This window comes from Hemibagrus wyckioides, linkage group LG21 (genome assembly GCF_019097595.1).
Source record: "Hemibagrus wyckioides isolate EC202008001 linkage group LG21, SWU_Hwy_1.0, whole genome shotgun sequence".
NCBI classification, from domain to species: domain Eukaryota; kingdom Metazoa; phylum Chordata; class Actinopteri; order Siluriformes; family Bagridae; genus Hemibagrus; species Hemibagrus wyckioides.
This window is the reverse complement of record NC_080730.1, coordinates 11,918,691-11,933,630: the sequence shown is the minus strand read 5'-3', so window position 1 is coordinate 11,933,630 and position 14,940 is coordinate 11,918,691. Positions and strand designations below refer to the sequence as shown.

The following is a 14,940-nucleotide window of genomic DNA, read 5'->3' as shown; positions in this document are numbered from 1 at the left end:
CTATGTTTATTGCGAATTGCTCAGAGGGATTCTACATAAATGTGAAAGTTGCTGTGGGAAACACTGAGTGGGAAACAACTGTCTATAATTGTGAATTCCAAAAATCACAAAGTAGAATTTTAGGAAGATTAGGGTAGGGATAAAAGCCTCCACTGGTCTACTGGTTCTAAACAGAGAGCCCTGCAATCAATAGGATGGCCTCACTGCCGCACAACTCTGCTGTTTACTGCTTAAACCGGACGTGAGCAAGTGAGAGGATGGTTGATTCCACGCACCTACATGTAATCGATATAAATTACTCTTAGATATTTAATTGATAAGCTTAATGCTTGTTATATGTTTGTCTATTGTAAGTATCATGTCAAATGTCCTGTTAGTACGGTAAAGAGTATTTTTTATATTGTTTTTTCTTTTTATTATTATTATTATTTGTTTATTAACAACAATATACAAACTGGAATTACAACATGATAACACATATCAATTTAACGGCCCCCACCCCCTCCCCCTGCGGTCTCTTTAAAATGGGGTAGCTAATGGATAGAAGAGTTCACAGAAAACCACAGCCACAGGAATCATAAAACACAAAATACAGCAATCAAAAATGAGAAGAAAAAAAAATGACAGCATTAAGGCATTTATTCTGAGTCATGATTGTTGTTTTGTGCAATACTTGGAGATCTCAGCAGCTATGGTCCAGATCTTTAATGTAGACATTGGAACCAAGTTCACCTGAGCTGTGGATATTTCCAGCATTATAATGTCCTGAAGTTATATCAACCACCTGTACATATACAGGCTATGTGGTGGAAGCCAGTGTTGCGCTAACAATTTTATTTGCAGATGTTAATCTTTGTACTACACTTAAAAAAGTGACTCAGCCCCTGAACTCTTGAACATGTTCCTTAAAAATCTAACATTCCCCACTTGGATATGTCAACTCCCCAGTTAACAAGCATAGGTGTAGACTAGGACAAAACCTTACGTGAATAAGGCTGCAAGTATTGATCAAAGAAAATTCATGAAATTGATATAGTACATGTTAATTCGCCCCATTAATAAATTCTTTCATAAGTTAATTTATAGACTCATTTATTCATAGATTGTGTAAGTACCTCAACACTGATACATGAAACACAATTTTTATTCCCTTTATGGTTTTCAGAGTACAAAGTGATCGATTTATTACGTGAAATAATCCAAAAATGATTGGGTCCACTGGGAAGGCAGCTTCAACCTTTTGACCACAAGATGTCACTAGTGTGCACCGTGGTGAAAAGCATTGAGTAACGAAACATTTCACGATACTGTTGAGGGAAAGCCTCGGTATAACACAAAGCTTCATTTCACCATTAGTTTCTGTAACTCCAGCCGCTTCTTGAGTGCAGAATGTGCCGCTGATATGGCAAAATATATTATTGCAGTGTTTACTGTAATATTGCTGCCACAACCGATTTGCGGTCAATTTGAATCGTGGAAATGTACCCAGGTTTGACAATTCATTGTATTTGCAGCGAGTTTAAAAAACAAAACAATTTTTTCAATTCAATTCAGTTTATTTGTATAGCACCTTTTACAATGGACATTGTCTCAAAGCAGCTTTACAAACGTAGAGAAAGAGAAAGGAGAAAAAAATATTACACTCAATGATTAATCTATTTTATCCCTAATGAGCAAGCCTGCAGCAATGGTGGCAAGGAAAAACTCCCTGTGATGATGGATGAGGAAGAAACCTTGAGAGGAACCAGGCTCAGAAGGGAACCCATCCTCATTTTGGTGACACTGGACTGTAAAACAAAACCAAACAAATGTACGCAAAATTTCCCCACAGGACCAAAGGAGCGATTTCGGCATGGATATTGTTTGAGGAAAGACTCATCTGCAGTACAAAGAACAACGCAGTTAATATGATTAGGACAGCCTCTCTGAATACCTGGAGAAGGCTACATTCATTTCGCTGTTAGTGAATTTTTTTCTTGTAGTGTAATTTATTCTATATTTTGCCAGTTTTATTAATGGTGCACATAGTATTTTTGCTCTGCTCTGTAGAATGCCTTGCAAAAGTATTCACCCCCCTTGGCATTTTTCATGTTTTGTTACATTATAACCTGTAATTTAAATGTTTTTTTATCTGAATTTTATGTGATGGATCTGCACAAAATAGTCTAAGTTGGTGAAGTGAATTAAGAAAAATATATATAAAAAATAATTTTTAAAAATTAAAAATCTGAAAATTGGCATGTGCATATGTATTCACCCCCTTTGCTATGAAGCCCCTCAAAAGTTCTAGTGCAACCAATTACCTTCAGAAGTCACATAATAAGTGAAATGAAGTCCACCTGTGTGCAATCTAAGTGTCACATGATCTGTCAGTATAAACACACCTTTTCTGAAAGGCCCCAGAGGCTTCACACTGTGAAGACCAAGGAGCTCTCCAAACAAGTCAGGGACAAAGTTGTTGAGAAGTACAAGTCAGGGTTGGATTATAAAAAAATATCCAAATGTTTGATGATCCCCTGGAGCACCATCAAATCCATCATCTTCAAATGGAAAGAACATGGTACCACAACAAACCTGCCAAGAGAGGGCTGCCCACCAAAACTCACAGACCGGGCAAGGAGGGCATTAATCAGAGAGGCAGTACAGAGACCAAAGGTAACCCTGAAGGAGCTGCAGAGTTCCACAGCAGAGACTGGTGTATCTGTGCATGGGATCACAATAAGCTGTACACTCCATAGAGCTGGGCTTTATGGAAGAGTGGCCAGAAAAAAGCCATTACTTAGTGTTAAAAATAAGAAGGCACGTTTTGAGTTTGCCAGAAGACATGTGGGCGAGTCCCCAAATGTATGGAGGAAGGTGCTCTGGTCAGATGAGACTAAAATTGCACTTTTTGGCCACCAAGGGAAACGCTATGTATGTAACCCCAAGAACACCATCCCCACAGTGAAACATGGTGGTGGCAGCATCATGCTGTGGGGATGTTTTTCAGCAGCAGGGACTGGGAAACTGATCCGAGTCGAGGGAAAGATGGATGGTGCTAAATACAGGGATATTCTTGAGCAAAACCTGTTTGTCTGCCTGTGATTTGAGACTGGGACGGAGGTTCACCTTCCAGCAGGACAATGACCCGAAGCATACTGCTAAAGCAACACTTGAGTGGTTTAAGGGGAAACATTTAAATGTGTTGGAATGGCCTAGTCAAAGCCCGGGACCTCAATCCATTTGAGAATCTGTGGTCAGACTTGAAGATTGCAGTTCACCAGTGGAAACCATCCAACATGAAGGAGCTGGAGCAGTTTTGCCTTGAGGAATGGGCAAAAATGCCTGTGACAAGCACATAGAGACTTATCCAAAGTAACTTGCAGCTGTAATTGCCGCAAAAGGTGGCTCTACAAAGTACTGACTTTAGGGGGGTGAATAGTTATGCACGCTGAAGTTTTCTGTTATTTTGTCCTATTTGTTGTTTGCTTCACAATTAAAAAAAAAAAAGTTTTCTTTAAAGTTGTAGGCATGTTCTGTAAATGAAATGATGCAAACCTTCAATCCATTTTATTTCCAGGTTGTGAGGCAACAAAACATGAAAAATGCCAAGAGGGTGAATACTTTTGCAAGGCACTGTATGTACACCCAGCACAATAAGGCAAGAAAGACTGATATAGAGTTGTACTTTAAAATAATGTTCTAATTAACACTAAAATGCATTAACAAACATTACATTAACAACAACAACAAAAATCACTGAATGCACCTATAATTTACCAAAAAAATATAACAAATTAACAAAGAAGGAACTTTTGGCAGCACAAATGGAAACCCAGAATCTTATACCCACAATGGCAAGACACTGAAGTGCAGGAGGCTATCAAGAAATCCCTGCACCAGCTAGTCGTATTTACAGATGTTCTGTCTAGTGAGGAGTCAGCTTGTCTATTGTAAACCCAGTCCTTCATTTTTCAACACATCTGTCTTAAAAGTTAAGATGATGACCTATTAGAAGTGATAAAGTCTAAAATCTTAAAGTACCTAAATGAAACCAGTGACCACCAAACCCAGGCTCTGTTGTACATACAATCTGCTATAGATTCCTGATTTAAGATGAGTTGAACTGACACGATAAGACATATGAGATCATAGTGAAATCTGAGTTGATAAAGAATGTGGCAGTGATGCTAATAATTATTATGCTAATATCTGCTGTTGTGTATACATTAAACCAAATTGTAATGAAACAGTATGTGCTTCATAGTGTAGATGCCATCCCAACTGAGGTTGAAGGCACTTCAAAGAACAAGAAGTCATTGGGAAGCTTCTTGAAAGCTACTTAACAAACCATGAACTAAATGTAGCTTGAGCTGCAGGCCTACCTACAGCCACACAGACTGAAAAGTGAGGAGGATCCACTAGGATAGTAGAAGCAACACAAAAAGGTCTACCCAAGGATCTCAAAAGTGGCAAAAAGTACTTGTGCATGCCAGCCACATGTTCCCCTTCAGAGAGGACCTGTAGTACAGGGGGAATATTGTTCTTGCTTGTGGTCTTCCCTAAAGACAGATTATGTCTCAAGCCAAAAGCCTATAACTTGGCAAGAATTCGTTCACAAACGAATAATTTTGTTTTCCATATTGGACTGGATAGAATTTTGCATTTTCTACTTTTGAATATAGTGACATTGTATTTCTGTTAAATATATAACAAGTTTTGATAAGGCTGTAAACATATGCTCAAATTACACTGCTGAGCTAATTGTACTAATGCTAATTAATAATAATTGAAATAATAGGGTGGTAATAGGGTTAATGATTAAAACCTTGAGCAAAGTAATTGTGATGATCATTTTAAATGTTATTGTATAACCATATTGTCAATTAAATTATTCTCATAAACCCCAAATAAAAATCAACTGTCCCTGTATTATTGTTTCATATCTTCTTGGTTTAAAGCCAAAGCTCAGATAGAATGCACAAATCATGGAGGATATCTCACTTCTTGAAAGATATTGATATACCAGAAAAGGTATAATTGAATTTCTGAAACATGAGATGTAGAATGGAACACACAAAAAACAAAAATATCCAAGCTCAACTAAATAATAAACAGCAAAATGTGTTATGGTCTAATTAAACCAGTTCAAAAGATCTGTTTAGTGTGTGTGTGTGTGTGTGTGTGAGAGAGGTGGTGGTAGGGGACAGGATGACCACCAAAAGAACTCCACACCCACTCCTGGAGGTGGCAGCATCATGTTTTAGTGAAATCATAACTAGCTACAAGTCAACAGGACATTTGACTTTTAATATATTCATGCAGTTTTGATTTTATTGCAGTTTTGAAAAACGAACCGAGTGTCGCGGCCTTGCCAGATTTTGCAGGCTCGTCTCAGCCTCCCCTACAAAAATCTGCAAAATCTGCCGAGGCTGTGTCGCTCGGTTCGATTTTCAAATCACACCATTCATCCATTTCCCCAAATTAACTTTTGGATTGTTTTTCACTTATGTTTTTATACACTGTAATTTTACTGAGGGTGAAAAAAGGTCTGACATGACACATCTTAGTTTATTATGTTTTTAGATAAAAATCCTGCCATATTAACAGGGGTGTGTAGACTTTACAAAAATCCATTCTATATTATCCTACATAATAGGAGTTGTTTGCTTTTTTATCATCAGTATTTTATATTTCCTCATCTTTTCCCCAATTATAGTATGTTTTCCCCAATTATTGAACAATAGAAAAACACATACATTTATTACATACAAGACCCAAAAAAACTGACGTCACATAAACCCCCATACCACCGCACAGTGTCAGATTGGAAACATACACGTTATTTAAACAGCCACATTTAAAATAAATCAATGTTTTGTCCTTAAATCTCATCGCACGTGAAGGTGTACATATTGTATATTACTTTTCTAAAAGAAGTTTCTTCAGACATGACAGCACAGTGTGTATTTTAGTATAATTGTGTATTGTTGCCGATTTTTTCCCCTTTTCAATTTCCTTCAGATCCTTTATAAAAATAGCCACAGCATGTAATATTGTTTACTATTTCAAATTCTGACTGCACATCTCCACAGATTCAAAAAAGTCAACTATCCATGTTGCCCATTTTCCATTCAATGAATGACTGTCCAAAATGCTAATATTACTAACATTGATTAACAGCCACCAATAAGCATTATGCAAGTGGCACCTTGCTAATAGCATTCATTGTTCCGCAAATTAACTTAAATGTTAATTCAAGCTTGTCCTTCAAAGCTCACTATAAGGACATATAAGCAGGTAGACAGCCACCATCTGAGTATGAGTACGGATGTGATGACAGAGTTAATCACATATCACAAAAGAGTCATTACAAAATCAGCTACACCATGCCAAAGAGCACTATTTTTGAAAGCAAATAAACATATATAGATAAAAAAGTAATACTCTTTAGTGTTTTGTTGTAAAAGAAGCACAGGACACTTTCATATTCGAAAGAAGTATTAAATATAACATTTCACAATTACAACAATTCTTTGAAGCAGACCTATACCACTGTATCAAAGCCATACACACCGCAAGTGCAACAACAGCACAAATTAAGAGAGAGATGTCAACCATGACAGTGTTCATACACAGCTCACTCCATCACACAGGTTCTGTGGGGAACTCGAGCACTTTGTCTTCGTACTGTGGTGGAGGCGTCAGGGGCTCAATGGTTACTCGTCCCCCTTGTGGAGGACTCTGGATTTTTAGCCGGATATCTTTGACATGGAGCTTCTCAGATTTAATCCTGCGCACACGGAGGGGTCTGAGGAGGTAGCTAGCTCGACTGCTGCTACGGGCTGGCTTGGCATTTGCACCAGCTGCTGCTGCTGGTGGACCAACATGAGGACCAGGAGAAGAAGCATTTTGACTGTTTACGGCCCCTTGTGCTTCTCCTTCATTCTCCACTGCAGCAACCAGGTCCTCATAAGAAGGGAGCTGTGAGGTACTCTGGCGCAGGTTACTCTGGCGGACAGGATAACGCCCACTAGTCACAGCCTCATCATAGCTAGGCACATCATAACTTGGTGCAGGTGCCGGGCTGTGGCAAACACACAGGTCAATCAAATGACTTTATATAGTTAGAGAAATACACAGTTCACAAGTTGTCTGTGTTCATAATATAAAATCAAAAACTTTTAAAAATATTAGCAAATATAATTAGCAATAAAGCTGCATTATTGGTAACATTCTTCTTTACCTAATCTATGAACTGTCAGATCTATAAAAATGTTGGTGCTACAGACAGCACATTAACTAAGCATTATGTATTCCATTTCCCTCCTCATCCTCTATGTAGTATATATACCAGTGGCTGGCCGTGCATTTCACACCTAGGCCTTCACTGGTGTCTTTCTTGTGTTAATCCACCTCTATACCATTATTACACCATGGCAATAAATACTGATCAACTGTTAAATAGCAAAGTAAAAAATAAATTAGGCTATAGTATTTCACACCTCACAAGGAATAGTCAATTTTATTACAGTCTGCCTTGAAAATGCATTTGTAAGGATGTCTGCGACCAAATCAATTTCTTCTCCTCTGTCAGCCACAGTTAAAATATATACATTTGATTTAGTTTGTGTGGTTTGCTGCCTCTGACTACTCCAATTATCCAATCAAAGGACGGGAAATTGCTGACGTAATCGTATGCCTGCTAGATGGCCCCAGTGACACCAACTCGAAACCTGATTGGTTAATGGAACAATTTCATTGCCACTTATTTTAAGCTACGGGCGCCTGCACTTTTGATTCTGAAGGCCTTAAGGCAGATTTCTTTGACCCTGGCAACACATGAAGTCAGCCACTGGCTGAAATATGATTGGATAAATACTACTATCATAAATATACACTACTGGAAGCAGTGCAACCAAGAGAAAAGCTATGAAATGTAGAGAATAGATAAATTAAATTTTTTTTAGATACAAAACGTAATTTATATTGTTTTTGATGTAGTAGTGTGTGATTAATTTGCTATACATTATGGCTTTTATACTTTGTAGCACTTATCATACTTTGTAGCACTTATCACTTTGTAAACTTATTACAAACAAAACAGAAAACACATAGCATACATCAAATTAATCACAATACTAGAGAGGAACAATGCAAATTCACTTTTAGAATAATGTAATTCAAGCTCAAAATGTACTCACATCTCTCCTGATTCTCCTGGCACACGGTCTGTGTACTGAGTATCAGCGGCCGTAGTTGCCCCCCTGTTTCTCCTGTGCTTGTTTCTCACTCCTAGGCACACAGCCAACAGCAGCAAGGCCAGTCCAGCACCAATCAGTACAAAAGCCACAGACGAGGTCTTCTGCTTAGTTTCATCAATGGAAACGTCATCATGTTGCACACCTGTGTTATTCGATCGCACCTCCAGTGGCACCACAGTCCACAGAATCATGATAACTCCAAGTGCCACTAGGCCCACACCCAGGGCACAGCATGCATATTGAGAGCTTGAGCTGCTGCCCTCACTAGAGGAGTTAGATCGCACACGGCCCCTGCCTGAGCACAGTGGCTGCCCACTTAAACACATGGCACAGCACCACACCAAAGAGTAGTCTCAGAGAAGAATGTTTAAAACAGTCTGAACCTGTGGAAAAGGAGTAGTCAGTTAGTTCACAGACAAAAATCAAACCATGCAAACATTTTAATGGAAATAATAAAATAAGCTTCATAATAACATAAGAAAAATAAGATTTTATATAATGATTATATGATAAAGATAAAATGGGATGACTTATAAAAATGCATCATTGCTGTACTGGATGTATGAATGACAATATCATATGGTACTGATGAAGCAGGAAAGTGAAGAGTTAACTTATTTATCCAATCTACATGTGGAAACATGGACTATTTTTTAAACACTATTGCACATAGACATTTTGAATTCTCATTTTTTGCAACTCCACAGTTTATTTTTCCATACATTTAACGAGTTGAAGGTTTTTTTTTTCCAAAATAAAATATGTTTTTTAAAGATATTTATTTCAGCTTTTATTTACTATATCAAATTTTTAGAGGATAAAAGTTTACCTACACTTTGTTAGTATTTTGTTGGCCTTACCTTTTAACTGTTTATCTTTTGGGATGCCTAAAAAACAACTGGACTAGCCTTCGTCAAGATTCTTAACACACACACAGCCAGAATTGTTGCCTGTTCATCATTTGGTGAAAGTCAGGTTTGTAAGCCTTCTGGCTCATATATGCTTCAGTCTACAATTTTGTTATTCTAGGAATTCAGTTAGGGCTTTGTGATAGCCATTCCAATATTTTCATTTGTTGCCTTTAAGCCATTCGGTTAATTCACTTTGTCCTACTGGAAGACCCATCAGCGACAAAGTTTCAGCTGTCTGGCTGATATCTTGAGGTTTTGCTTCAGTATTCTAAATAACTTCAGCATTACTCCTTCCCCATGCCATCTATATTTCTGAAGTGCACCAGTCCTTTTTCAACATGATGTCACCACCCCAATGTCTCCATTACCAATTTACCAACCAGTTTTTTAAACCAATACAGTGTCTTGTCCGTACAGTTGTGTGTACAGATGTTTAGGGAACCACCAGCTGTTTGGAAAATTGCTCCTGAGGATGATTCAGTCTGGGGAAGGTCCACAATCTTAGCTTATCAGTACTTTGAATTTTGCAGTGCTGTAAAGGGCAAAAACACTAGCTATCTTGAGCAACAGGTGCACTCTCCAATTCTTAGTTGTGATAAATTATTAAATCTTCTAAAAAATAATCTTCCAGACTAATTAGAAAGATACATTGGTTTAAAACTTACTCCATGATGATAGTCAAATAAAGCTGAAATAAATATTTTCTAATAGATACTCAACACATTGTATACTCAAATGTAGTAACATCTTATATACACCTCTTATTGCCATTTTTAACACACACACACACACACACACAGAGAGAGAGAGTGAGAGAGAGAGAGAGAGAGAGAGAGAGAGAGAGAACTGTGCAAAAGTTTTAGGCAGGTGTGAAGAAATTCTGAAAAAGTAAGAATGCGTTCAAAAATATAGATTTTAATTTTTTTAATTAATTTTTAATTTAATTTTTTAAAACTTTTTATCAATTTACAAAAAAGTAAGCATATTGTAGAAAAATCTAAATCCAATCAGTATTTGGTCTGACTACCCTTTGGCTTCAAACCAGCATCTTGCACACTTTGTACACTTGCAAAAAGTCATGGATTTTGTAGGATCAGTGTCAGGTGTTGCCTAAACTACCTAGGGATTGGATACATTTAAAACAACATTTAAAACCTGAATTTATATATTCCTGTAAAGCTGCTTTGCAATTAAATAGAATTTGTGTATTTTTATGTATACATTCCCATATACTGTTCCAGTGATAAATCAGTAACAGTTGTGGGATGTACATGTACAAAACTGATATTCTGTCTTAATTAGTTTTGAAGCTTGTGCCATTTCCAATTTTTGCATTTTCTCTCTTCATCTCAATTATCAAACATTTCAAAAACTGAACCATTTCTCATATTCCACCATATGCATTTATTCAAATCAGTGCAAATTTACCAGTAAGATTATACATTTTAATGAAGTACAGTATGTGCTTAATTTAACTGTATATTTTTAATGGCATTGCTCATGATAGAACATTAGAGAGAACAATCTAAAAAGCACTTAGAGCACTTGCCAAGAACCTGTCCCAAAATGTTACAGTGGCTTTTGGGGATTTTGCTGGTAATTTTTTATAGTCAAATAAGTTCTATGGTGGGCTCATCTGACAACACTTACTTCTAACTGAACTTCCAATGATGCTTGGTTCACATGCATTTTCTCACAAGAAGAGCTTCTTTCATGCAACATTTCCAAATAGCTGTTGTTTAGATCATAGACTTTACCAATCAAAAAAATAAAAATAAATAAAAAAAATCGCTACCTGTTCTTTTTGCCAACCTTCTGGTGCAGTGTTTAGTCCCATAGTATGGAAATGCTCTTACTTTCACTATTAAACATAGCCGTGAGTTCTGATGTTTTTTTTTTTTTTTATGATTTGATTTCACCAAACGTTTAACGCTGATCACAATCATTCAAGATTTTTTTCCGACCACATTTCTTCCTCGAAGATGATGGTTCCCCACTATCCTTCCAGTTTTTAATAATGCGTTGGACAGTGCTTAACCCAATTTTAGTATCAGCAATCTCCTTAGATGTATTCTTTGCTTGATGCATGCCAATAATTTGACGTTTCTGAAACAGATTAACATCTTTTCCACGACCACAGGATGTGTCTTCCGACATGGTCGTTTAAGAAATAAGAAACTACTCTTTGCATCAGTTAGGGTTAAATAACTTGTTGCCAGCTGAAACATAAATCATCCATGCAGTAATTATCCAGTGGAAGGCTCTTATCTATTTGCTTAGTTTTATCCAGGTGGTGACTTTTTTTTGGACGGACAGTGTATATTTTTTCTGTGGTCAGAGATGCAACTTCAATAATTCAAATTTTCAGAATAAAGTTGCTAATTTACAATACAATACAAACTTTATTTCTATAGCACATTTAAAACAACAACTGTTGACCAAAGTGCTTTCCAAGCAACATTGAAACAGAAAGAATAAACAACAATAGAATAATAAACAACCACAAGGACAATATAAACCTAGCCACATATAAACACTCTAGCCAGTTTTAAAAGCCACACTAAAAAGATAAGACTTCAAGCTTGACTTAAAAGCATCTACAGAAGTAGCAGATTTAATGAGGGTTCTATAAGCATGGAGCAGCCACTGAAAAAGCCCCATCACCCTTAGATATTAGCCTTGTTTTGGCTAGATGATCTTGTGTTTCTTGAATTTTGATAGGGTATTAAAAGATTGGAAATATATTTTGGTGCAATGCAGTGCTTTAAAAACCATTAACAAGACATAAAATTCAATTCAATTCTAAATTAAAGTGTCAATACTTATTAACTTCCTCCTTATAAATTCTGACAAGACAGAATTACTTGTACTATGACCATGCAACCAGGTGGCAAGTTGGCCTTTCTGTTCAATCATGTGTAGCAGTTGAATACCTTGGAGTGATTACTTGCACTTTAATTTGAAACTCATATAGATAATATCACTTGGATAGCCTTCTTTCATCTCAGAAATATTGCCAAGATAAGAAATATAATGTCACTAAACGATGAAGAAACACTAGTTCATGCTTTTGTTACCTCCAGGTTGGATTTCTGTAATGCCTTACTGTCTGCATGTTCCAATAGGAGCATAATCAAGCTCCAGTTAGTTGAGAATGCAGCAGCTTGATCCCTAACTAAAACAAGAAGATATGACATCACCACATCTCGTTGACACTACATACTCTCTGCTCCTGAACTTCACAGTGATTAGAAAATACTACTATTGGGCTACAAAGCACTGAATGGTCTTGTGTAGAACATTTTGTTTTTCTATGATCTGCTACATCTACTTCGGTCAAATGGTGCAGGCTATTTGTTGGCACCTCAAGAATTAAAGGCTATAGCAGGGGGCAAATCTTTCTCTTAAAAATCCCTACAGTTACAGCTGTCCAATTCAGGACTCAGACAGTCTTAGAGTTTAGGTCTAAGCTGAAAACACATTTGTTAGTCAAGCTGCTTGCACTCTGCACACAATGTACATTGTCCTTACCTATTACATGGCCACAAGCATCCCGAATACCCTCTCTCTCTGTAAAGCTACTATTCCTATTCCAATTTTGCTGTCAGCCGTATAAGATGTTTGTTAGTCATTTAGCAGGAACCAATCACAAATTACTTACAAAATAAAACCACTGGAAGGAAGGGAAATGTAGAACTAAGATGGGGAGTTATTTAATGGCTGGGGATGCAGAACAGCGCTCCTGGCTCGATTGCCTTTGCCTAACACAGTAGTTGTAATCTGATTTTGACTGGCTGAATCTGAATGCTGAAATCAACAGCCCAAAACTGTTTTTTCAGTTTAAAAACTGAAATATTAAATCTAAATTTGTAAAGACTGAAAAAGTCAATTTAAATATTAGAGTACATTTTTAAAAGAAAACCTGAACTTAAAACTTAAAATTATTAATTAATAATTAATATCAAAGATGTTCATTCAAAACAATTAAATACTGATGTGTGGTTTTCAACCTTATATATTACAATATTATGAATTCAATGCCCTTTAGACTGCACTTTTATGAATGAAAAATGATTGAAATCTGCAAACATGTAGCTGTGATTGTATCTCAATGTTTCAGATTACTAAATCGGACAGTTGGCTTTATGTCCAGACTTAGGTTTCTGTGCGAATGCGCTGGAAAATTCCCACCATATTACATCTCTTATTCATTCTCATTGTTCCCCTCACACTTTCTCTCTCTCTCTCTCTCTCTCTCTCTCTCTCTCTCTCTCTCTCACACACACACACACTTTCATATATTTAATAATTTCACTGTTACCTATCTCAGGTACTAAAGTTACTAAATCTAAACCATTTGTAACTTAAAGGTAAACCGCACCTCTCTCCCTGAAAATCAAACCAAATATAATCTTTCTGTTGTGTACTTTGTAAAAAAAAAAAAAAAAAAACCCAAAAAACAAAACAAAACAAAAGAAAACCAATAACAATAACGATAAACGACAGCGGCTTCAAAAAAAATCTAGTAAAATTACCTTAACAATGTCTATGGCGTCGATTCAACGCCCTTAGGACTACCTGAATCAGGTGTGTTTCCAAAAAACAGGAAAAACAGCTTTCATTGCTCTTATAAAACCCTGAACACGTGTTAGTAATGTATGTACCGACTACTTTTTTCAGGCTTGCCTTTTTTTTGCAGAAAAAGAATTTAACGTCAAGAAGCGTACCTACATGAGCAAGAACCCGGTTGACTTTGACTTTATTGCTCGGTCTTCAAGCACGTCGAATTCCGGCTGTTGTGGGTATAGTAAACTCCTGCGGACGCGGTTGCCAAATACAGCAGGCAAATTAGGCCAAAATCCGGAGTCCCGTTGCTTTTTGGAAATAGTACATAGTAGTCATAGTTAAATGCTTACTAGTATGAATTTTAACATTAATGCAACATTTTGGACTGAAATTGCAATACAGCAGCAACAGCAGACAATAGCGAGTAGCTTTACAACAAACTGGTTAAGGCAATAATCAGTCCCTTTAACCCCCTTTTAACTCATCAACTTGGGGTAAACTTTAACAGTTCCTTCCCAGTTTAGAGATTGACATCAAATTAATATGGCTCGTCACTCTAACAGTAGAGTTTATAGCACTACTTGCTTTAGATCAATTCATCTATAGACAGTGTATTTTGTTAAATTGATCTTAATCTAACTTAATCTAATAATCACTGTGAAAAGAAAATCAATGTTAGCGTTCTAATATTAGCTGCTTGTTATTGCTCCCAACTACCCCAAATTGATGAGTCGGGTGTTCACATCATCAGTAATAAATAACGTACCATTTTTTTTAACCTTTTGTCTTATTAACGAGTTATGCTGTATATAATTGCATTTGCTTTAGATCAATCAACACACATATTTGCAGGTTATATCTATAAAACTGACTATACAATTCACAGTTTTGAGAAAGTAAATATATTGATCACAGTGGTGGTGTTTCAATAACAAAAGTTGCAATTTTGCAAAACAAAACATTTAATTCCATTTTTCACAACTCCTTCAATGTAATCCTTCAAGACAAAATTCTTTTTAGCTGTGCTGAAAGATCGCCGACCTGGCAACCTTGGCGTGTGGCGTGTAATGTGTAGCGTGACCACTAGATGTCAGTGAGTGTGATAGAGTGCAAAAGCTGCAGTTCCTGTTGTAGTGCACTGATACTCCATTCAGGACGAAGCCGAAAGTTAAGCGTTTGCTCCTCGGTGCTTCCGCGGGGCGGGAAATGGTGTAAAAAAA

General features: G+C 36.8%; 1 protein-coding gene across 3 annotated transcripts; it reads right to left on the bottom strand.

Annotated features, from left to right (window-relative positions):
• Nucleotides 1–1,480: 1,480 nt before the first annotated feature.
• On the bottom strand, nucleotides 1,481–14,007 carry tmem51b (transmembrane protein 51b). Of its 3 annotated transcripts, none has more exons than XM_058374131.1 (3): nucleotides 13,886–14,007; nucleotides 8,184–8,626; nucleotides 1,481–7,066 (listed from the first exon to the last, which is right to left on the bottom strand). In XM_058374131.1, the coding sequence occupies exons 2-3, from the start codon at nucleotides 8,567–8,569 to the stop codon at nucleotides 6,628–6,630; spliced, it is 825 nt and encodes a 274-aa protein (XP_058230114.1). In that variant the 5' UTR covers nucleotides 8,570–8,626; nucleotides 13,886–14,007; the 3' UTR covers nucleotides 1,481–6,627. The 3 variants fall into 3 exon arrangements, with proteins under 3 accessions (XP_058230114.1, XP_058230115.1, XP_058230116.1); XM_058374132.1 differs by having other exon boundaries at nucleotides 13,882–13,998; XM_058374133.1 differs by lacking the exon at nucleotides 13,886–14,007 and adding an exon at nucleotides 13,690–13,873.
• Between the last annotated feature and the right edge of the window lie 933 nt (nucleotides 14,008–14,940).

Excerpts from the sequence above, each read along its gene's own strand:
- tmem51b (XM_058374131.1), bottom strand. The coding sequence starts at position 8,569 with ATGTGTTTAAGTGGGCAGCCACTGTGCTCAGGCAGGGGCCGTGTGCGA. Across the intron at positions 7,067-8,183 it reads CCAGGAGAATCAGGAGAGAT|CCCGGCACCTGCACCAAGTT; the intron begins GTGAGTACATTT and ends TGTTTGCCACAG.